General features: G+C 40.0%; 3 protein-coding genes across 6 annotated transcripts; all 3 read left to right on the top strand.

Moving 5' to 3' along the window:
- Positions 1-574: 574 nt before the first annotated feature.
- POLH (Y-family DNA polymerase H) lies at positions 575-6,518 on the top strand. The gene is made up of 16 exons (XM_020376847.3): positions 575-732; positions 827-947; positions 1,036-1,147; positions 1,225-1,395; positions 1,748-1,912; positions 2,044-2,147; positions 2,258-2,377; positions 2,665-2,788; positions 3,060-3,173; positions 3,327-3,539; positions 3,865-3,964; positions 4,053-4,150; positions 4,580-4,649; positions 4,730-4,857; positions 5,884-5,992; positions 6,074-6,518. Exons 1-16 carry the CDS (start codon positions 657-659, stop codon positions 6,367-6,369), a joined length of 2,121 nt encoding a protein of 706 aa, XP_020232436.2. The 5' UTR covers positions 575-656; the 3' UTR covers positions 6,370-6,518.
- LOC109812798 (translocator assembly/maintenance protein) lies at positions 6,496-23,156 on the top strand. Of its 4 annotated transcripts, none has more exons than XM_020376849.3 (11): positions 6,496-6,632; positions 18,662-18,845; positions 18,985-19,041; positions 19,170-19,232; positions 19,336-19,404; positions 19,607-19,699; positions 20,481-20,585; positions 20,660-20,737; positions 21,262-21,390; positions 22,191-22,296; positions 22,570-23,156. In XM_020376849.3, the coding sequence occupies exons 2-11, from the start codon at positions 18,747-18,749 to the stop codon at positions 22,758-22,760; spliced, it is 990 nt and encodes a 329-aa protein (XP_020232438.2). In that variant the 5' UTR covers positions 6,496-6,632; positions 18,662-18,746; the 3' UTR covers positions 22,761-23,156. The 4 variants fall into 4 exon arrangements, with proteins under 4 accessions (XP_020232438.2, XP_020232437.2, XP_020232439.2 ...); XM_020376848.3 differs by lacking the exon at positions 6,496-6,632 and adding an exon at positions 17,360-17,898; XM_020376850.3 differs by lacking the exons at positions 6,496-6,632; positions 19,607-19,699 and adding an exon at positions 17,362-17,898.
- LOC145955174 (uncharacterized) lies at positions 11,373-12,218 on the top strand. Its single transcript, XM_083069882.1, has one exon. It carries the CDS (start codon positions 11,373-11,375, stop codon positions 12,216-12,218), a length of 846 nt encoding a protein of 281 aa, XP_082926008.1.
- Positions 23,157-24,979: the final 1,823 nt, after the last annotated feature.

Raw genomic sequence — 24,979 nt, 5'->3', positions numbered from 1 at the left:
AAAACAAGGCATCATTTTTTTTTTTCCAAATGGGTTGAGGATGCAACGCATATCATTTGTAAAATAAGGTTATTTTTAATTATTAATATTTTAGAAAATATTAAATTTCAATACAAAACAAAATATAAAAAACAAAATAGTTTCTTTTATTTATTTAATGTTATATTTGTTTAAATTATAGTCTTAACGTCCTTAAAGATATTTTTACATATCGCGTCTTAAATATCCACTATTCTCATTGTAACCTCCCTTCACTTCTCTTTAAAATCTTTTCAATATTTTTTGAGAAGAATATAAAATTAATCAAAATAATAAAAAGTTAAACAAATAAAAAATATTAAAAAAAAGAGTCAAATTTAATATTTGTCCTAAAGAATAAAAGAGTTGAATTATCAAATACATCATTGAAGTATTCGAATATTTCAATTTTATTTTTATAATCGAGTGTTTGATCATGTAAATTTTTAATTAAACATTTAATATAGTTAAGAGGCTCATTTTAAAATTTTCCAATAGTTAGAGTTTAACCTAAAAAAAATAAAAAAAATGAATATAAAATGTGGTACACACACTATATAGTATATACACTACACAGCGAAAAGGGCAAGAGAAGGAAAAGAATTTTGGAGGGAAAGGAAAGGAGGGTTGCAGAAGCGATGCCGGTGGCGAAGCGAGAGACGTGCGATGGAAGAGTCATTGCTCACGTAGACATGGATTGCTTCTACGTTCAAGGTCCCATTCTTCGTCAACTGATTCTAATATTCTATTCTTCCCCTTTCAATTCACCAAATAATGCTCAATTTTGTGACTATTTCACTTTGTGCAGTGGAACAGAGAAAGCAACCTAATCTACGAGGCTTGCCTACTGCAGTCATACAGTACAACTCCTACAAAGGTGGGGCCCTCATCGCTGTTAGCTACGAGGCTCGCAGATGCGGTGTCAAACGGTAACACTAACATAACAATCACTCTCTGTATTCTATTCTATGCCTTTGCATTCACCGTATCAGTGTTAATTTTTTGTTTTGGTTTCAGTTCAATGCGTGGTGATGAAGCCAAGGAGGCATGCCCGCAAATTCAACTCGTCCAAGTCCCGGTCGCACGTGGCAAGGCTGATCTCAACTCGTATAGGAGTGCGGGTTCGGAGGTATTTCGCACAAATTGTTTATCTTTGGGTCGTTATTCCCTTTTGTGTTGATTTGTGCCCTATTTCCAAATTTTCAGGTTGTATCGGTTCTTTCGCAGAAGGGCCGGTGCGAGAGGGCTTCAATTGATGAGGTGTATATTGATCTAACTCATGCTGCTGAAGCCATGCTCATGGAATCTCCTCCAGAAAGCATGCAGAACTTTGAGGAGGAAGTTCTCAAGTCACATGTTTTAGGGCTGGAAATTCAGGTCAGAGGCTATTGTGTGTGTTTTGTAGGTTCTCTTTGTCTGTCTCGAAAGAATTTGCTTGATTTTTCTCTGACATTATATCAAAATTCTGCAAACCTGGTGAATCAACAAAAAACAGTTCTTCATGTTTCACAAGTACAACCACTATAAAGTACCTTGATTTTTCGGTTTACTGAAATACCTGTCAAACTGGTCAGTCTAGTCCATTTATAGGACCATACTTTTTATGACAATGTTGTTATGGAATACACTCGACTAACTTACCACATCTTTGATTTCTCTTTTTAAATAAAATCATGGTAGCACAGACTTGAGAGTATATGGGAGTACTGAAACTGTTTTTTTTATTCAGGATGGAAGTGATGCCAAAGATGAAGTTAGGAAGTGGCTTTGTAGGAGTGATGCTAGTTACCAAGATAAACTATTAGCTTGTGGGGCTCTCATTGTTAATGACCTCAGGATGCAGGTGCTGAAAGAGACTGAATTCACATGCTCTGCTGGTATTGCTCATAATAAGGTAAAAGGCAGTGTTGGTATGTATATATGTCTGTATGTATATTTTGTCCCAAATGTCTGACCACTTTCTTCCTAAGGACATGTCCTTGATGTTTTTTGTGGCCATTAACTAGTGTCTGATGCTTTTCTCAGATGTTGGCTAAACTTGCAAGTGCCATGAACAAACCTGCACAACAAACTATTGTGCCACACTCATCTGTTGAAGGGTTGCTTGCATCTTTGCCAATAAAGAAAATGTAATGTCATTAGTTAAAAGATGTTCTCATGTATTTCATCCAGATTTAAATATTATCCTACTTTGCCTTGAGTTTATAAAGCATAATGTTGGAGAAAACTTGACTTTCAGGAAACACCTTGGGGGAAAGCTGGGGAGTTCCGTACAGATTGATCTCGGAGTCAAAACTGTTGGTGATCTGCTTCAGTTTTCAGAAGAGAAGTTACAACAGTTATATGGGATCAATACTGGGTGAGTACCTGTCTTTCAACATGATGTTATACATGTATACTACCAACAATATCATTCTTAGGATCTCATATTTTAAAGTCTACAACAAAATAATGTATTGGCAATAAAAAAAGATTTTCTACATAAATACTATTTTATGTTAGTAATTTTTGTGTCATCCTCTCATCTCAAGGCAGATGGGATGCAGTTCTGATTTAGTAACTTAGTTACACATGACTATCCATTTGATTTCTTCATTTCAATCCGTTGGTATTCTATTCCTGATTCTAGCTTTTACAGCACATCAGTACTTGGTTGTGGAATATTGCGAGAGGAATCAGTGGGGAAGAAGTTGAGGGGCGACTACTTCCCAAGAGCCATGGTTCTGGCAAGACATTTCCTGGGCCTCAGGCTTTGAAGACAATTGACTCTGTAAGAGTTCTCATCTTAGCTGTACTCCTAGCACTTTAGTTTGGATGATGCCTCTCTCAGCAGCATTTTATTACTGATGAATGATGAAAACTCCTCGTGCTTTATTTGTTAATGCCTCTTGGATCAGATATTTTTATTGCTCTCATAAATATTGTTTGTGTTTCATTTCAGAGTTTGTGTTGGCTGGCATTTTCAGGATTGTGATTTATTATTTCTCATGTAGTTTCACAAGCTTGTACATCTCTTTTTGTGTTTTTTTTTTTTCCTTCAGGTTCAACGCTGGCTTAATGAACTTTGTGAAGAGCTGAATGAACGCCTACACTCCGACCTGGATCTAAACAAACGGATTGCACAGACACTGACTCTGCATGCTAGAGCATATAAGGTGGCTATTCAGAGACTGATCTTTACACAATTCTCTTTTACTCAGACAATTTTGTCCATTTTTACTCTTTTACCATCTCTGATTGTAAACTTTTCTTTTGTCATCATCAATGGTTTTTTTTATATATATTTTATTTGAGTTTTTATCTTGCAGACAGGGGATTCAGATTCACATAGAAAGTTCCCTTCTAAATCTTGTCCTTTAAGATATGGGACTAGAAAGATTCAAGAGGATGCCCTAATTCTGTTTCAAGCTGGGTTACGTGATTTTTTGGGCTTCTGCAGTAAGGCTCAAGGAAGCGAAAATAACTACTGGGGTGTAACATCACTTTCTGTCTCTGCAAGTAAAATTGTGTCCATACCATCTGTAAGTATGCACTGCTTGAATTAATAAATTTTTGTTGTGATTTGGGTTCATCTCGTGTCTCCTGATATAGGGTCACCTTAAAATAGTGACAAACATCACTAGCATTTGAAATGAAATAACCTGTAATTATTGTTGTAGCATGTGGTATACTACTAGTATCTGTATTTGGTATTTCTAAGCCATGTATTCTGTGTTTGGTTTATACTTGTTAACATGAGCCTTGCAATTTTATTTTCCCTTTTTTGGTTGGTCCTAGCCAAGTGATAGCTTTTAGGGTCGCATATTGGTATTTAAATTTTTTGTCTTAAATGGCATTTCCGTCCAGGGGACACATTCAATAGTTAAATACTTTGGTGGGCAATTTCCGTCAAGTTCTACATCAAATCAATCTCTAGATGTTGTCATTGATGGAGCTACGCCATCAGGTTTTACATCATCTCATTGGTTGCATTAGTTATTAAATTACTCTCTTAAATTCCACTTTAATTTAATGAAGGCTATATGCTTAAGCAGGTAGTGAAAATTGTTCGGGATTGGTTCCCTATGAATCTCAGCTTGAATATCCTGAAGACACGGGAATGAAGCATTCAAAATCTTCTTTGTATCAACAGGTATATCAAAGCAAGTATGTACTCACAAATAAACATATTTACCAGAAGATTTTTATGATAGTGGATTTTAGGTGACTGCAAGATGGTATAGATTATGAAAGGTTCTAATGACTAATGTTGAGATCTGGTAGAAATATTTAATAGCTGTTAGCAGATATTGTGCTGACTCGTGTTCTGTCAGACTTCAATATTGTTTTCTCATTTTAATGTGTTTTATTCATAGGTAAAAGGTAAAGATATGACTTTCTTGTAGGAAAGATTGTTCAGTTTGTATATAAATTCAACTAAAAGAGTTTGCTATGTATCCCTTTTGACTGTTAATGCAATATTTTATCAGAATCGAACCCTCGACTTTGGTTCTCTATATGCAAATTTTTGTAGAAAACAGATCTAATAATAATTCATGAGATTTCTCTTTTCACTTTACAGGATCCACTGTGCAATTTATCCAGTAAAGCAGATAGCTTGACTGAAGAATCCCTCCTCATGTCACCCCTAGGTACTGTGTGGTACTGGTTTTAGCTCATCATTCTCACTTCTCTTGTTTCCTTTTGAGATTATGATTGTTTTCTAATTCAGGAAGTGAAGACAGAATGATACATGATGAGTCACGTAGAGATTTACCTGCAAAAGATCACAGGCTTGTTTCAAATATCTCTGGTTTGAAAGCAGTTGGGAAGAAAAAGAGAGCAGGAAAGCAGCTTCAAGTATGCTTTGTGATGTTATTTAGCTATTGTTTATATAGTTTTTTTTAACGAGATATACTGATATAGTTTTAGCATGTCTTAAGTGCAATCATGAGCATAAAAACCTTCAAATCAATTATAATCCTGTGTCGCAAGTATCTAGGATGAGCTGTGTGCTGTTAAGCACTGTTCTTGACCAAGATAATTTATTTATTTATTTTTTTTTTCTTTCTTTCAAATTCTTATCGTAGTTCTGCAAACAGAATTGAACTGGTTAAGTTGGTAACTTAACCAGAAATCAGTTACTTACGGATCCAGTTACAGCATATAAATCATTTATTTCAAGTCTGAGACCGGTTGTCTGTGCAATACTTGTCCACAGGGTCACATGGTTCAAACTTTTCTTTAATAATTTTTAGCTAATACCAAAACCGATGTGGTTTTGAAGAGACACACACATTTTTCAGCTAATACTTGTAGCATATCTTTCATTATGTTTGTGTTAAAAAACAACACAGACTAAGCCACTAGCCAACTATGATGGCCCAAATAAGCCATAGGGTCGTGTTTCAGATTCAGACGGATAGATGTTAAAATGCATACTTCATAAAGCATCCGAGTAAGGCATGGGACTAGTGTCTTGGATTTTATAGATGCTGGAATGAATGGATGCTTTGGTGCCTCAGTGTGGGACTTGAATAACATGCAATTACTGACTTTAATAGGAAAATGGCGGGGATAATGTCTCACGCCATTTGTGTAGTCTGGTTTGACCATGTTTCAACTATGATCGCGTCAGTCCCTCAGCCTATTCAATAATTTTTTCAATTTTCAGAATCTTGGCTCCCTATCTGGTTGTTCTAGTTTGTAATATGCCTTGATATATGAAAAATGGCAGTGTCATATCAACAAATCAACTTCTAGGTTTTCCCTTAACCGAAAGAGTAATAAATTATAATAGCTTATGCTGATAGAATGATGATAAGGAGTTTTAGCTATGAATCTATTGCATTTTAGTTTTTACAATAAGAATTATTTTTGTGGCAGGGGAATTCTTCAATTACAAATTTCTTCAGTAATTACCACAATTCCCAGTCTTCATCGGAGCAGAAGAATGTTACAAATGCCGAGGGTCTTAAAATATCATCATCACATGGTAATTTTCTGATCCTATTCCTTTTATTATATTTATGAGATCCTGTCTCTATTTCTCATCCTAATATCATCAATATGACAGGATCTCAGTCTGCCGATGATAGTTATTCAACTCCTAATCGAGTTGGGCAGCCTGCTGAGCACCCTCATGAAGAGATTGATGCAAACAAGAGTGGATGTAGCGTAGGTAATATACCACAAGGAAGAAGGCAAGCTTGGAGTTATAACATTGATGAAATTGACCCTTCTATCATCGATGAATTACCACCAGAAATTCAGCAAGAGTTTCGAACCTGGCTTAGGCCGCATAAACGGCCTAATGTGGTTAAACGAGGTTCTAGTATTACGCACTATTTCTTACCTGACAAAAGTAGATAAAATGATTATTGACTTCAGTTTATTGTACATATTGTTTGATGTTATTTTAGAATAGCTGATTTGTGATTGGTTATTTGCTTTTCAGATATTTTATGGTTGTATGATGCTCCTTATAAGGTCTCTTATGTAAATAGGCATATTATTCTCTCCGGCCGAATCCAACAAAAAATTGCTATATTCGAACAATTTAAGAGTGAAAATTGAAGAGGCATACAGAGAAATGTTCATAAAAATCCAAGTTTCAAAAGAAAGTAAAACTTCCGGTAAGTAAAAGAGATTGAAAGCATATTAGCATATTATATGAAATAGTGAGAAAGAGGCATTTGTGTGTCTCTTAGTTTTTTTAAATTAAAATAAATAACAAGAATAATGAAGGTGGTTATTTAAAAGTCTTGAGAGGTTGTAATGTGAATACTGTGTTATTTTGGATGTGAATGTGGATCACAAACGAATAAGCAAACATGCCCTCCTTCACTTATGTATGTGCATTTGTTTTAACGTTGCCCGTGTTTGATTAATGGTTATGTTGTGGATCCACATTTATAAACATATTCACGTCAAAATCTTGAAACAACGAAGAAGCAACAATCTAACGCTCCAATATTGATGCGCTTTCGGTGTACCTGATACCAAATCAAACACTATATAACGTAGCTTTTGCATTCAATCCACTCCAACATGGATTTGGAATGTAGTTCCAAACATGTAAATCGTCTGATTCTAAATTTTAAAAGTAAGAGTTCATTATTGTTAATGTACCGGAGAGACTGTATTGGTCACGTGGGCTAACACGTGTCATTTCATCAGACACCCATGCATAACAAGTCACGTACATTGGTGTCAACGTCGGCTCGACATGAGGCCGAGAGCACCCATCGATTCGGCTCGGCCAAATGCCGAATGAGTAAGACCCCAAAAGAAGGTATGTTGATCTAGCCAGTTGAAATGATGTAGGCTACCACAGACCAATCGGCTCGGCAGTTTGCCGTACCGACAAGTATCACGAGTCGGCTAGGCCGATGGTTGAAAGGTTAAACGGATGATAATAGTAATCACAAATTAACAAGGTAAACACATGATTAAAGCCTAACAACTAGTTAATATCGTATTACCTAATTTGGTAAATATCTGAGAAGGCCCACCATACTCAGGCCCACGTCAGGCACTATAAATAGGTCACACATAACGAGGTATATCACTGTTCATTATTTTACCCTAGATATTGTGCGTATTCTGACTTGAGCGTCGGAGTGCCTTTTGCAGGTACCTCCCCCCCTCTGTGGAAGACAGTTGGAGCTCCCATTCGGCCCCCTCTCACCTAGAAGAACAAGAGTGTGCCCTTAGACAGGTACATTTTGGCGCCCACCGTGGGGCCGAACCAAGAGCTATTTCGGGACTAATTGTTGGAAGGAATTATGGTTAAGACAAGGAAGAACAATGTCGAAGAGCACCAGTCTGAAGACGAGCATCAGTCCGGGGCCGAGACAGTTGAGGAGACAAACTTGACCGATATGGTACGCCAGATGAAGGAGGAAATGATTGCTATGAAACAGCAGCGAGAGAGAGATGCTGCCGAGATGACTGCATTGAGAGAAGAGAACGCTGCGCTGAAAAATCAATATCGGGATCCTACGTGGAAACCATCTGAGACAACCCACACGCAGGGGTCGTTTCACTCGCAGGGTCCTCATACTTCTTTTCCCCACACCTCTGTCGCCGCCACAGCTGCACATGCTTTGATCGGCCGACCAGTCCAGCCCTTGCCGATCGGAGCACACCGGCATCCCTTTACCCCAAGCATCATGCAGACAGCACTCCTCGACCATTGGAAGTCGTTGCCCTTAGATAAGTATGACGGCACCACTGATCCAGATGAACATGTAGACGTGTTCTTGACTCAAGTTACACTGAGCACCACCGATGATGCAGCTCTATGCCGAATCTTCCCAACTTCCTTAAAGGGACGAGCACTGAGTTGGTTTACTCGGCTTCCAGCTAACTCCATTGATTCGTTCAATACGTTGGCTTCCCAGTTCATAATTCAGTTCGCTACCAGCCGACCTCACCAGTTGACTTCGTTAGCACTAGTGAGCATTCGTCAAGAGAAAAAGGAATCTCTTCGGGACTTTATCAGCCGATTCAATAAAGCGGCACTTGAAATCCGGGATTTAAACCCTGCGGTAGCTCTGCACCATCTTACTACTGCTTTGAAGCCAGGGCCTTTTGCTAACAGCATTTGTAAGAAACCCCCTACGGACATGGATGACCTACGTCGGCGAGCTGATAAATATATGCAGATGGAAGAGTTAGCCGAATTCCGGAATCAAGCCCGAGCAGACACGTTAGCAAAAAATGACAAGCTGACCGATACAAGTTTTCGTAGCCGTCCGAAAGAATTGGTTCCTCGGGAAAGGCCCCCTCAGGGACCAAGGTACTCGCAATATACGCCTTTAAATGCAAGCAGATCAGCTATCCTGGAGCAAGCACTTGCGTCGGAAGTGCTAGCAGTCCCGAAACGAGCCTCGACCCCTCCCAGGGCCGATACGAGTAAGTCTTGTAGGTACCACCGTAACCGAGGACACTCAACAGACGAGTGCACCGCCTTGAAGGATAAGATCGAAGACTTAATTAAGCAAGGACAACTACGAGGTTTCGTGGATCGCCCCAAGTCATCTCAGCATGTCAATCGGTCGAGACGGTCTGACCACGCTGAGCCAAGAACGGAAACCCGCAGGTATAGGGAGCGAAGCCGCTCCAGAGAGAGGCGTGATCTGGAGTCTACCTCACAACCTCGGCGGGTCATCAACACGATAGCAGGCGGCTTTGTGGGCGGTGGTTCTTCCTCGTCGGCCCAAATGAGACATCTACGAGCTGTTCGGCATGTTCACGCCGTCGAGACGCTTCGGCGTCGACTACCTACTATTACCTTCACTGAGGCTGACTTCAGGGGAATCGACCCGGAGCAGGACGACCCAATGGTGATCAGTGTTGAAATTCACAACTGCATTGTGTGCAAAACGTTGGTCGATCAGGGAAGTTCAGCTGACATCCTATATTGGAGCACATTCAAGCAACTGGGCATCCCGGAGTCTGAATTGGTCCCGTATGACGAACCATTGGTCGGATTCTCTGGCGAACGCGTCGGGACAAAAGGGTACATCAAGTTAACAACTCAGTTCAGAATTGAAGGAGCAGAATACTGTGACATTCCAGTAAAATATGTGGTGGTCAACGCCAACACATCCTACAACATTCTGCTCGGCCGACCATCGTTGAACAGACTCGGCGCAATCGTATCCACTCCCCACCTGGCCATGAAGTTCCCATCCGGTTCGGGGCGGGTGATCACCGTCCATGCCGACCAAAAAACTGCACGAGAGTGTTACTTCGCTAGCCTGCGGTTACCAAAACCTTGTGCAAAAAGTGAGGAACCCAAACGCATCCACTCGGTGTCATCACAAGAGACGCTCGACCTTGACCCCCGAATGGATCAGGATGAAAGGGTCGAACCCATTGAAGAAAAGCAACCTCTCCAGGTCGGAAACTCAGATGCTCAACTCACATACTTGGGAACCATTCTCCCGGAGAAAGAAAAAGCAGCTATCGGATAGGTAATACTTGACAATCGAGATTTGTTTGCATGGCATCCCTCCGACATGCCAGGCATCGACCCAGATTTTCTTTGCCATAAGCTTTCGATCAGTAGGGAGGCAAGACCGATTGCACAGCGGCGTCGAAAAACCGGGGAGGAGAGGAAGGCGGCAATCGAGGCGGAGGTTGCCAAGTTGTTGGAAGCGCAGTTCGTCCGGGAAGTACACTACACAACGTGGCTAGCCAATGTGGTCATGGTCCGAAAGCCGAACGGAAAATGGCGCATGTGTACCGATTACACCAACCTGAACAAGGCCTGCCCGAAGGATGCTTACCCGTTGCCTAACATCGACCGTCTTGTCGACGGGGCATCCGGCCACCGATTCCTATCTTTCCTGGACGCCTACTCGGGGTATAACCAGATCCGCATGCACCCCAATGATGAAGAAAAAACAGCGTTCATCACCGAGGCGGCCAACTATTGCTACCGGGTGATGCCGTTCGGCCTGAAGAACGCCAGGGCCACATACCAGCGATTGATGAATAAAATCTTCCATGGTCAGATCGGGCGGTGTATGGAAGTTTATGTCGATGACATGGTCGTCAAATCTGGTGATGTTTCTACCCACGTACGCCACCTAACCGAAGTATTCCAAGCGCTCCGGCAACACCGGATGAGGCTGAATCCCGAAAAATGCATGTTTGGTGTGTCAGGAGGGAAGTTTTTGGGGTTCATGCTATCTAGCCGAGGCATCGAGGCGAACCCAGATAAATGCCAGGCCATATTGGAGATGAAAAGCCCCGCCACACTTAAAGAAGTACAGAAGTTAGCCGGTCGGCTCACATCACTTTCCCGGTTCCTCCCTCGGCTGGCCGAGATATCTCAGCCAATCCTCGCCCTGTTGAAAAAAGCCAAGCAGTTCCGCTAGACCCAAGAATGTGAAGAATCATTCCAACAATTCAAGCAATGCCTTAACTCACCCCTTGTGCTCTCCAAACCGGTTGCCAACTCAGATATGATAGTCTACCTTGCCGTATCAAATCATTCGGTAAGCCCTGTGTTAATACAAGAGCGCCAAGGAGATCAACAACCCGTGTACTTTACCAATCGGACACTACAAGACGCCGAGAAGCGCTACCAGCTGATAGAAAAGGTAGCTTTAGCGCTCGTTTACACCGCCCGCAGGCTCAGGCAATATTTTCAAAGCCATAGGGTAGTCGTCCGAACCGACTGCCCGATCGCAAAAGTCCTTCGGAAGCCAGAAATAGCTGGTAGGATGATGGCCTAGTCGGTTGAGCTCTCAGAATTTGACATATCCTTTGAGCCGAGGGGACCTATCAAGGCACAACATTTGGCTGATTTCGTCAACGAGCTCACACCGGCAGGTACTTTTCAGGATGAGCCGTGGACCATGCATGTCGACGGATCCTCCAACGCTCAAGGAAGTGGGCCGGGGATAATCCTCGCTAGCCCCTCAGGCATCACGATAGAGCAATCACTCCGCTTCGGCTTTCGAGCATCCAACAACCAAGCGGAGTACGAAGCATTGTTGGCAGGAATGAGATTAGCGGCTGAAATGGGCGTGAAAAAAGTTGTATGCTGGACCGACTCAAAAATTGTGGCCGAGCAGGTCAACGACAACTTTCAAGTTAAAGATGCTAATTTATTACAGTACTATCACCTCTTCCAGAAACTCAAAGCCGATTTTGCCAACATGGAAGTCCGACATGTTTTAAGAAGCAACAACGAACGGGCCGATCAGTTGGCTCGGCTGGCTAGCAGTAGAAAGCCGGGACAGCTAAGAATAACAATTCACTTGGAAGTTCCTTCTCCAAGTATCACCGAAGAGTGCATGGCTACCGATACGGAAACTTCGAACTGGATGACTCCCATTCGGAACTTCATCCTCCAGGGAGAATTGCCAACCGATTCGATGGAAGCGAGAAAGTTGCGAACCCAAGCAGCTCGGTACTCCATCGTAGCTAGCGAACTCTACAGGCGAGGATTCTCCACCCCGTTGCTTAAATTTATTGACAATCTGCAGGCCGACTATGTGATGCGGGAAGTCCACGAAGGTATCTGCGGATCCCATTCTGGAGGCCGAACCCTAGCGGCAAAGGTGTTGCGGGCCGGTTATTATTGGCCAACTCTAAAAGGAGACTGTGCTGAGTTTGTTAAGAGGTGTATCCAGTGTCAGCGGCACGGAAATCTCATTCATGCATCGGCCACCGAGTTACATAGCATCAGTGCCCCATGACCGTTCGCGTTATGGGGTATCGATGTGCTCGGGCCATTCCCTATAGCAAAAGGGCAGGTAAAATTTCTCTTGGTCGTAGTGGACTATTTTACCAAATGGATAGAAGCCGAGCCGCTCGCCTGCATTTCTGCAGCTAATGTTCAAAAGTTTGTGTGGAAGAATCTGGTCACCCGTTTCGGCATTCCATACGCCATAGTATCAGACAACGGCCTCCAGTTTACAGATAAGAAGTTCAACGCCTTCCTCGAGAACCTCGGTATTCGGCATCGCTTCACATCAGTCGAGCATCCCTAGTCGAACGGTCAGGCCGAAACAGCCAACAAGGTCGTCCTCACGGAGCTAAAGAAGTGACTCGGCTCGGCAAAGGGAGCATGGGCTGAAGAATTGCCGGAAGTCCTGTGGGCGTATCGGTGCACACCCCAGTCTACTACCAGAGAAACTCCTTTCCGCCTAACATACGGTGCTGACGCGATGATACCGGTCGAAGTTGGGGAACCATCATTTAGACGACGGCATTTCCAGGAGGAATCCAATGACAATTCTCTCCAGGTTGAACTAGATGTTCTTGATGAAGTACGAAACAACTCGCAAGTAGTAGCCGAAGCATGCAAACAACGCATGAGTCGGCGCTTCAATTCCAACCTCAAACCAAGAACATTTCACGAGGAGATCTCGTATGGAGAGCAACCGGCTCGGCAAGGCGCAACTCAGCTGAAGGCAAACTCGCAGCCAACTGGGATGGTCCGTTCCGGATACGACATGCCCTTCATAATGGAGCATATAAACTAGAAGAATTGTCGGGAAAAGTCATCCCTCGAACATGGAATTCTACGCACTTGAAGACTTATTACAGTTAGGATTTCACTTCACAAATGTCAATGTTGTAAGATGCACTCTTTTCCTTGAACCGGTCTTTTTCCTCTTAAAAAATTGTGAAAAGAGGTTTTGGCCGGCAAGGTTTTTAACGAGGCATCCATTCATTAATGACAACAAGATTCAGTTATTCATGATTTACTTTACAATTATGCAATTTTATTTAATGTCTTCCCTCCCGAGATGTCTCTCGGCCAAGGACGCGACCTCCAATTATTTAACAAGTCTTCCCTCCCGAGATGTCTCTCGGCCAAGGACGCGACTTCCAATTATTTAGTCTTCCCTCCCGAGATGTCTCTCGGCCAAGGACGCGACTTCTAATTATTTAACAAGTCTTCCCTCCCGAGATGTCTCTCGGCCAAGGATGCGACTTCCGATTATTTAGTCTTCCCTCCCGAGATGTCTCTCGGCCAAGGACGCGACTTCCAATTATTTAACAAGTCTTCCCTCCCGAGATGTCTCTCGGCCAAGGACACGACTTCCAATTATTTAACAAGTCTTCCCTCCCGAGATGTCTCTCGGCCAAGGACGCGACTTCTAATTATTTAACAAGTCTTTCCTCCCGAGATGTCTCTCGGCCAAGGACGCGACTTCCAATTATTTTACGTCTTCCCTCCCGAGATCTCTCGGCTAAGGATGTGACTCCCAATTATTATACAAGTCTCCCCTCCCGAAGCGCCTCTCGGTCTAGGACGTGACTTAGAATTAAAATTACAAATTTTATCAATTCAGTAGTCCGCAAGGTAAGTTGGAAAATTAAAGATGATTTCATTCAGGCGCTATCGGCCTCAGAAAGTACATTCATTAAGGGGCATTACTGGCCCATTCATACATAATAATAATAAAAAAAAACATTTAAAAGAAAACCCTACTAGCCCATCCTTCAAGATTGCACCTCAACCTCCCCCTGCACTGGACCATCTTCCGGGGCACCTTCCTCGCACACCGTCTCCTCGATCGGCCCGGCAACCCGTGCTGGGGCTTCCTCGTCTGGTTGCTGGTCCAGAGGGATGGAGGTCATGTCCACTAACTTCCCTTCAAAGAAGTCTTTGGTCATATCCAGGTGGAAGTCAGGAGGAAAGTCGCCGAAGTAGCAAGCCTGCTGAGCAGCTTGAGCAAAATCGGCCTAGTGCTGACCGAGAACCTTGGCGCGCGCTTTCTCCTTGTAAGCACCGAAGGCGACCTTTTCAGCATCCAGCTCCTTACTCAGAGCCGTAACCTTCTCGGTCTCGTCCTTCAGAGCAAGTTCGAGACGTTGCACCTTCAAGGCCAAGTCGTCGGCAGTTCGCCCTCGGCGATCCATCTCGGCTTGGAATTTGCTGCTGGCTGTTTGGGCGTCGGTCAAAGCCGCCAGTGTCTCTTGGAGAGACTTTTCTTGCTTAGCCAGCTGCTTGCGCAACTCGTCGGCCTCACCATTCGGCTGCATGACAATGCTCTGTGCCATGGCCACGGCGCGCACTTGGAACTCACAAAAGAAGCTCCATTTTTGCGCTGAGCTCATGCGACTCAGCATCCCCTGGCTTGCCTCGGAGGTCAGGTCTTGACTCAGGAAATCCTGAGCGTTAACGTTGCCGGCCAGGAAACTTGGCGCCGCCAAGCCTTCTGGAACAGGAGGGCTGGCCACTCGGCGCTGCTTCGCACGGCGACTCTCGTCCTCGGCCCTGGGGTTAGGCCTTCTTTTTTCAGGCTGGGGCCGAGTGGTCTTCTTCGGCCTAGACGAGGGCCCTACCCCGCTACCTTGGCCAACCGGTTGACTCCCGCACGCGGCGGTCGGAGGCCTACTCCCGGTAGTCGCCGCCAATTGATTCCGAAGCAAAGTGCGGATGTCCAAATCATCATCTCCGGGAGCCGCCATTATACCTGCACATCATTAGTCAAAATCAATGATAACACAATAATTCAAACAAGTAAGAAAGATACCATACCGATTAGTTCCTCGACCACGTCGGCCGAGTCAAACAATCGGACCAGAGGACGGCATGGTAAAGGCCGAGGCAACTTGTCCAAAAAAGTTAGACTTCGCTTCTCCTCTGGGGACATGCGTGATTTGGAGACCGTGTCATACTTGCGCGGCTTCCGGGTCCAATACAAGGGAAATAGTGGATTCCCTTCGGCGTCAAAGAAATACTTCCTTCCTGTTTCTGGCCGAATCATCACCTTCATAAATCCCACTTTAAATTTTTTGTACGAGGTGGTGAAAGGTTGTAGCAAACAATCATTGTGACGAATCAATGACAGCCACTTAGCCTTCCTCGTCGGCCGAGAGGTGTAGAAATGTAAGAATAGATGTGGAGTAGGTGGGAGACCGAGAGCTAGACACAGATGCCTAAACCCTTGCATAGCGGCCCAGGTGTTCGGGTGAAGCTGACTCGGCGCCACATTAAGAAGCCGAAGTATACCCATGAAATAATTGTCAAATGGGAGAGATATCTTCAGATCCCGGAACATGTAATCATACACATAAAAGAAGGGGTATTTAGAAGATCCCTGATTCAAATAAACAAAGTCTGGATTCGGTGCCCCGTCACCTCGGCACGGTTGAAAAAAGATGGCAGAAGGTTCTTCATCTTCGGGAAAGTTTAAAAACTTTACGGCCGATACGAAATCTACAAGAGACTTCTTACTCGTATACCGAGAGTATACGCTACCAACCTCACCGTGCACCCATGAGTACCCCGGGGTCGATATTGGAGGAAACATTCTTGATGATTCTCCACCCCGACTTGGCTGATCATCGGAACCTACAGTCGACGCAGAATCGTTCCCACTCTGAGAACGCTCGGACCCAGAAGCCGACTCCACGGAATCGTCCCCATTGGATGTCGAGGCCGATGGTGCATCCTGGTTCGGCGTCGCCCTTAACCTAGATTCCCCTTCGTCCCCAGAGGAGTCAATGTTAACAATGTCCAGATTAGCCATTACGTACCTGATGGTTGAGCTTGACCTATCGCTGATAAGAGTACTCGAAACGCCTTCAAACAACTTCGGCTCGGAGCAGCTAATAGATTTGCATAAGAAAACCCTCACCTCTCCCTGCACACCTATTTATAGGCGTCCCCAATGGGCACCTCAAACGACACCCCCTCGCGTGTACCGTTGGATCAGGACACGCAACTCTTCGCATATGTCATCAATGCCCAACGGTTACATCCCTTCGCCTTCTGCCGCAACTTTTCGCATGCGTCATTAATGCCCAACGGTTATATCCCTTCGCCTTCCACCGTGACTTCTCGCATACACCATTAAAAACCTAAACGGGTACAACCCTTCGTGTCCCACCACCAGTTGTAACCCTTAGTTTACCTTTCAAGGCCAACCGAAAGACCCTTTGCGTTTCACTAACCTTCTGAGTCGTTTCACTCCTCAAAGGCTGGGGGGCTTGTGTACCGGAGAGACCGTATTGGTCACGTGGGCTAACACGTGTCATTTCATCAGACACCCATGCATAACAAGTCACGTACATTGGTGTCAACGTCGGCTCGGCATGAGGCCGAGAGCACCCATCGATTCGGCTCGGCCAAATGCCGAATGAGTAAGACCCCAAAAGAAGGTATGTTGACCTAGCCAGTTGAAATGATGTAGGCTACCACAGACCAATCGGCTCGGCAGTTTGCCATACCGACAAGTATCACGAGTCGACTAGGCCGATGGTTGAAAGGTTAAACGGATGATAATAGTAATCACAAATTAACAAGGTAAACACATGATTAAAGCCTAACAACTGGTTAATACCGTATTACCTAATTTGGTAAATATCTGAGAAGGCCCACCATACTCAGGCCCACGTCAGGCACTATAAATAGGTCACACATAACGAGGTATGTCACTGTTCATTATTTTACCCTAGATATTGTGCGTATTCTGACTTGAGCGTCGGAGTGCCTTTTGCAGGTACCTCTCCCCCTCTGTGGAAGACAGTTGGAGCTCCCATTCGGCCCCCTCTCACCTAGAAGAACAAGAGTGTACCCTTAGACAGATACAGTTAACAAATACAGTTTGTTATCAACTATCAAGTTCTGATTAAACATGTGCTAATACGCAATTCAATAAAATGTGTAACATTGGATTTCACGAATTTCATAATTATTTATTTTATTATATTAATTACTGAATAAATAATACATGTTCAATTAAAAATTGTTATACATGATAACTTTATTGTTTTTTTTTATAATAATCATTTTAAAAATGATTCAAAAAATATTATTGATTTGATAAAAAAATGTTATTGATTACTGATATCAAAATCATACCAATAATATTTTTGATTGGTTGATATATCTCTAGGTTTCATTCATGTCAAAGTTAAATGAAACTATACTAATTTTCAATTAATGACCCATTTGAGCAACTCTTTCAAAAGACACGAGGAAAAGTATATCATCTTTTGCAAATATCATTAGCAAAACACATTCCACATTTGTTAATCTACGCACAAGGTCTTAATTTAGTCACATGGACGAGATGATGAACAATATGGGCCTGATTTAGTCATTTTGTTTGAAAATGTTAATTTGAATAATTTCTGAGTTGCAATTTAGTCAAAATCACATTTTTTTTTACACCAATCACATGGAGTTAAAATGTAGGTTTTTGACTTGTAGGGAATTAATTTAAACATTAAAATAAACTAACCAAAATGAATTTTGAGCAAATTGGTGGTTATCTATTGGTAATAATAGAGTATTATACCATAATGAACTACACCAGCGAGGTGCGAGTCAGAGGCAGCGAATGCACGTGAGCCTCGCGTGTCTCACGACAACCCTAAGCTCTCCGCACTCCGCCTCTGTTCCCGTCGCGCAAGGTACTCCGCACTCCGTCAGAACACTCCTTTTTCACTTTGCTAATTTTGGAGTCCGTAGTGGTGTTTTGCTAGTTGCAACTCTTAGTAATTTCACATTTCACTAATTTGGTTAATTGTTCTGTTATTTCTGTTTTAAATTCTAAATGTGTAATGTTATGCCTTAACTAATTGTTCTGTTCAATCTGTTGTAAATGGTAAATGTGTAATTGTAGGTTGTTGTTGCTCCTAATTAGTAAATTGCTCTTTTGCTGTGCCATGGTGGTTCTTATTTCACATTTCAGAATTTGCCACAAGGTTTACTCCTTGGACATAAATAAATTCTGGACTTGTTTAGAACTTGTTTGATTATGTTTAAAACTTATTTGTGAGTTTTGTTATGTGTTTGAGCTCACAAGTGACATTGGAACTTATGTTAAACTCTACTGTGATTTTTCTTTTTGACTTTTAAGGCATGCTATGAAATATGTATGACATGAATATTTTCAAAATTTTTAATAGTCTTAGTGACTCACCAGTTAGACCATTGACCCAGTGCTCTCGGTCTGAACACTTGAACATGGAGAGACTGGTTAAACATATTAGGCCTGATTAACCTTTGGGTCATGCATTACCCTTTTTCCTCACTAGTTTACTCATACTCTGTTTGTCACTCCGATGCACTTAAACTGTTCGAAGAAACTCCCCATCAATCCCTCCCTTCAAACATATTAGTTTCTACTCTTGCAACCTTTTCAAGCTACTAATACTTAAGTTCTGATGACAGCATCGTGAACCTCAATGCCCAATATAAAAAGTTTACTTGCTGATTTGAAGTTGAGCGTACACTGGTCGTTGTAGCCACAAACATCATGGATAATACAACATTTCGAAGTTTTCTTCAAGTTCTTCCCCCCATTGAATTTGCCTGCGTCTATGGATCAACTCTTCATCCATCCAACAACGATAAGGTCCCTTTTGTTTCACATCCATAAATTGTTTTTGTTGTTGTTCCTCTTCTCCATTCCAGGCCTCTTTTTTATTTATTCATTCACCCTTTAGTTGTTTTTTTTAATATTTGTTCTCTGTTCTGTGTTTTTGTGTTTCTAGACAACCATGACAGATTATATTCTTGGTGTATGTGACCCAAAGCAGTGGCATTCTGAGGTACTGATATGTGATGACATGTTGTGTACTTGTGTTATGAGTTGTATAGTATTATTTGATTGCCCTTCTCATACTTTTTTAATTTTTTTAATTTTCATTTTATTCTTTTTGCAATGGCATCAATCAAGAATCTGAAATTGAACAAGCATCACTATGCGTCATGGATGGTTAACCTTGGTGGGGAGAGGCTGGTACTTGCTCAAATTTAGTTTTCTTTTGTTTTTGGACTCGTGTCTTGCTTGGGTTATTAGATGATGATCATATCTCATGCTGTATCTTAATGTAACATGTCAGATTACCGGAGTTGCTGATAAAGTTGGTGTGGGAGTGCATTTCAACCCTTTTGTTACTTGGAATGGAAAGGTATTGATAGCCTTATGACTTGGTGGTGTGGTGTGTGAATCAGACCCAGAGTTCAGTTTCTGCAAACTCACCTTCCAGAGCATTTAATTGAGAATACTGGGATATTTTTTTGGTTGTTCATAACATCTTTTTTTTGGCTGATTTGTTAAATCAAGATTACCTTTTTCATGAGTTCCTCATCTCTATAAGTAAATTTATGCAGCTGTTCAAGTATGGGGTTGTTCGAATGCATGACTTACTTCAAGATGTACAGTATTGGGAGAAATTCTACTTGTGTGGTCGGTTACAAAAACCAGTATGTTACCTTTTTTTCCTAATCATTTAATTCTTGATATTTCCTGAGCTCTAAGCTAATGTGTTTACAATATTCTTAATTTTCACTTATCAAATTCTCTCTGGATAAAAGAACTAAAGATATTTTATTTTTAGCATCTATGCTAATTTATATTTTCTCATGTTTAGCTAGGAAGATATTAGTGTATAATAAGTACTTTTAAGCTTTATGATTCACCTCTTATTCTCAGATTACTGTTGTAACTAGCAGTGAAGGTAGATCTAAATGCGAGCAACTCTAGTGACAGAGAGGAGGAAAAAAAGAAAAAAAAGAAAACAGAAAGGCATTGCTGTTACAAAGAAGAGGAAGGATAGGGAGGCGGCTGTGTGGGGGGAAAAAGATAGAAGGTCAAAAAAATAAATCCCTAGTTCTCAGAATCTCGGCATCATTCAGATAGGAAAAATAATAAAATAAAAGAAATTATGGGCTAGTGTTCTAAAATAAGCAAAAGAGCCTATTCAATTATAGGATGTTTATATGTGGTAATGCTGTAATCCAATTCTAGGTTAATTTGGATCCTAAATAGCAAACCAACTAAGTTTATGCCTTATACCACATATCAAGAAAATTCCTGTACTATATACTTGTACTGTATGCATACAACATACCAAAATGTACCATAAATCATGCAACACTGCTCTAGTGCTGGTGTCACATATCTATCTCATAGTTTGTCTCTCCTCAATTTTTTTTCCTGATATTTTCAATACATGATTGAGGGTTACGGATGTGTTTCATGCAGGTTCATATTGTTGTTGATAATTTAGATGTTAACAGCACCAACTCTGTTAACTTGAGAGCTGCAGTGTCAGCTGCTCTTCTTCTGCTTCCGTCAGAATTCACAGAGGTATTCTTCTTTCTTATTAAATTATTTATTTTGAGAGTTGGAACAACCGAAATAATTCAAGCATACCCTTGCAGGCAGATCTATATGCCAAGGTATGTAGTCTCTCATACACAGGTGACGTGCGCATGCTATTTGCTGAGGATAAAAACAAGGTATTCCTTTTTCTACCTGAGTAGGATGTGGTATGGAAATGTTAATGTCTTTTAAGTTCTGATATATATAAACTCTCCATGCTTACTTGATACCATCCCATGTGAGGACTGAGGAGCATGTGTATACAGTGGTTAAAGTCAGTCTGGTCACAAATTCTGGCTAATGCTTTAGATTCTGCCGCCTTTCTAAATTACAAGTTGTCTCTTTATAGTTATTTTGTTTTACACGTTTCTTGTAGTGAAGATGTGAAACATTGGATATTAGTCATTTCACTGATATGAACACGCCCATCCTTGATAGTCAGGTTGTATTCTCACTTAATATGATTAGAATTATCTACTGAAATTAGTGAACAGTTTCTGTATATATTCCTTTTGTTGTCTTAGGGACTGGCAGATTCCTGCTGGAAAACTATTTGTGTTTGTGGCATGTTATTTGTGAAGGAAGACAGATTGATCATATATGGAGCCTATTTTACTTATGCTTTTTTTTCTGAGGTTCCTTTTGTTCACAATCTGGCCAGGTGAAAAAGATTGTCAATGGACAGTTTGATCTATTCCACTCAATGTATAAGCCATTTCTCGAAGAATACGAGGCTAAGAAGTTATTGAGGCTTTCATCAACTGCCAGTAATCAAATACATGTCTCTCAGGTCTTTATTATTTGGTATTGCTTTTTGGGAGGATTACAGATTACAAATTAGGATATTTTGACATATTTCCAAATTAGGATGACGAACTAAAAACATGGTTGACAACATTCAAACAATTTGATTAGTCATTTATTTTTGGGTTCATTCATTGTAATTGGGAATATATTAGTATTAACCAAGTATCCTGAATAGTAGTTCTCTCGTTTTTTTATCATGCATTTTAAGGAATTTAGCTTTGTTATGCCTTAAACTCTATGCTGAAGTATTACCACTTGAAATTTAAATATTGCAAACAAACTTGTAGTTCTTATTTCCTATATTTATTATGCCTTAATTCTTGACTTTTTTACTAACTTGGACTGGGATGCTATTCAGTCCCCCTAAAATTTTTATTACAAAAAGAAGTTGTGTATCCTATGAGATGTAATGTCAAGAAGGAGAAATATAAGCAATTTTTTTCCTGCTATTCTTTGTTTTTTCATCTTCTAGATATTATAGTTTTCACCTTTGATTGCTATTAATGTTGATGACATTCTTGAGGTTTTATATTTTGAAGATACGTTATAGATTTTTTTTTTTCCTGTTCTAGAAAATCATTACTTTATATATATTTTCATCACATTTATTGACAATGTTTGGTACTTTGGGTGATGTATTTATATTGTGTAATGGAAAAGCTTCTTTTCACTGCATAAAAATTTTGTTAGTCAAAATACCTTGCAGAAGCACGCAAGCTGTATATATATGTATCTTCAGAGTTTACATACTAAGTAAAGAAACAAACTTACTATTTAAAACAGGATTGTGACTTATCAGTCGTTTGCTCTCTAGTGTCTGCTCTTCCTCCATCAATCAGAAGCCAGATGAGCATCAAGGAAGGAGAGAAAACAAAATTAAGGGAAACTGGTATGCTTATAATATTGTTTGATTTGTTAATGAATTATTGCTTTAGTTCTTATGGCTAATATTGTTGAGGTTCAAATCCCTGAAAGGGGAAGAGGAGGGGCTGATATAATTAACTCTATTTTTTGAGAAATTATCGGTGAACTGGACTTGATTGATTTTCTTAGAGCTATTTTAATCTTTTGATGGTACTTGATGGTGGTAAGATTGTAGCTCTGAATGGTTTAGGGTTTAGTGATATGTGCCAAATTGTGAAAAGGGATATTATGATTTCAGGTATAGTCATACATGATACTAAAATCAGTACAAGAGAAGAGGCTGCAAATTGCTTGCAGAGGATTTTGAGGCGAAGAGTAATGGTTTCAAGTGCACGACAAGCCATGTCTGGCTTTCTGGCTGTTGGTGGCGTAAATGCTAGCAGGTATCTTGCTAAGAAAGTTAGCAAAGCTTGGAAATCATGGAGATGAATTTTTCTGTATTCACAATCATAGAGATGAGCTTTTCTTGCTTACTTTGAGTAGTTTAAAGATAGACTGGTGACCATTTTCTGTTTTCATTTGCTCTCTTTCTATCCCTCTTATCTTGGAGGCAACCCTTTCCCTTAATACTCCCCCCTTTCACAATCAAAAGGGTTTAGTGTAACTGGCTTGGCTGGCGCCATGTCATTATTCTCTCTTGAGACCTGAGATACTAACCAACCAATATAGGCATTGTGTTTGATGTGACAATAAATTTTGTAGTTAAATTTAGCTGTATTTTTTAGGGCACAGGGAATATAGTTTACAGAACACAAGTCTGAATTCAGATGTATAGACTCATTTATTTCTTCCAATTGTGAGTTCTTTCTTTTTTAAGAGGTTAAATTCTTCTAGAAGAGACTAGTATTTTGAATTTTAGTCCGCAAAAATGTTAATGACATGAATTTATTATTTAATACTCTATAAACCAAATCCATTTATACTTACAGAATGTAAACTGTTAGCGCCATGTCATATCTGTATCTGTATTTTAAACATTTCTCACCTTCAAGATTTATTATTCATCAAATTCAATTCACCCTTTTGTTTTGCCCTCCTTTTTTTTATTCATTTAATTAACCAATATTCACGTATAAGTTAAATTACTTATCTAAGCTACTCTTAGGGGAGTGTATTAGTTTAGGATTTCGTAGGATTTTAAAAGACTTTTTTTGAGTAAAAAAATCTATTGGTATTCAATCAGGATTTTATGTCACTTAAAAACAATCTAGTGATATTCAATATGGATTTTCAAGATTTTTTAAATAGTCCATTAAAATCCATTGGTATTCATTTGAGATTTTTTACAACTTAAAAACAATTCATTGGTATTCAAAAATATAAGGATTTTGAAGGACTTTCTAGTGTTATTTATAAATACCAAATTCATAAAACAATCTCATCCAAACCCATCGGATTTTGAAGGATTGTTTGAAGTGACTTTTCAAGAATTTTCAAGTGAGTTTTTCATCTTTTTTTTTCTATGTTCTTGTCTTCTCCATTTTTTCTCTGCTAATAATACTGCACTATTGTTCATTGCTCATATATAATATTGTAGTAGTGTTCTCATCCCATTTTTCTATTTTGTGAAACTCCGATATGTAAATGATAGTGTCATTGATTTGTTCTATTTTTCTGTTCGTTCTCTTTAATTGACTTGCTTTATTTTATTCTATGTAGTTGAATTTGTTCCTTTATATAACACAAAAAAATGCTTGAAATTTCAACTTTTAAGTGATAATTTTTTTATAACACACGTCAAGAAAAGAAAAAGGTGAAAGATAAAATTGATATCATAATCTCTACAATATATATATATATATATATATATAAGATGAGTTTATTAGGGTTTCTGTGAGTAGAATGAGATGAAAATGGATCTTAGTTGGGGAAAAACCTTCTCAGCATAAAAACTGTGATTTCTCTCCTTCTCTTAAGTTTGTTACTCTTATCCCCCTCCTTTTACAACTCAACAATTAATTTATTTTTTTTACTATGAATTTTTCTTTTTATATTGTGAAATTAGGACTTTTTTATATTTTAAAAAAAGAAAATTAAATAAGACATTGTAATATCTAATTTTTTAGAGTTTAGGATTTATGTCTTCATTAGCTTATTTTTTAAAATAGAAAATATTGTTAAAATATTTGTTAGAATAATTTACATTTATAAATATCGTTAAAAATTATCATATAATATATAACTAAAATAATATATATATATATATATATATATATATATATTCTATATATATCTAAATGCTTATTCTTTAAATAATAACAATAATAATTATTTTTATTATACTAATATTATATATATTGCATATGTAATTAGGTAAATATTTTTTTTGGTGGATTGTGGATTTCCTAATCGACGTCAATTTTTAGCTCCATTTCGAGGTGTAAGATATCATTTACAAGATTTTGCAGGTCAGGCTAATGACCTTGAAAATGAGAAAGAATTGTTCAATCTTCATTATTTGTCTTTAAGGAATGTGATCGAGAAAATATTTGGTATTTTTAAATCAAGGTTCACAATTTTTAAGTCAGTACCTCCATTTTTATTTGACACAAGTAGAACTTGTGTTAGTATGTGCATCACTACATAACTTTTTACGTAAAGAATGTTGTTATGATGAATTTTCAATTGAAGCGGTGGATGAACCTTCA

Source organism: Cajanus cajan, chromosome 2 (assembly GCF_000230855.2).
Source record: "Cajanus cajan strain Asha chromosome 2, NIPB_CcT2T_4, whole genome shotgun sequence".
NCBI lineage: Eukaryota > Viridiplantae > Streptophyta > Magnoliopsida > Fabales > Fabaceae > Cajanus > Cajanus cajan.
This window is presented reverse-complemented; position numbering and strand designations above follow the sequence as displayed.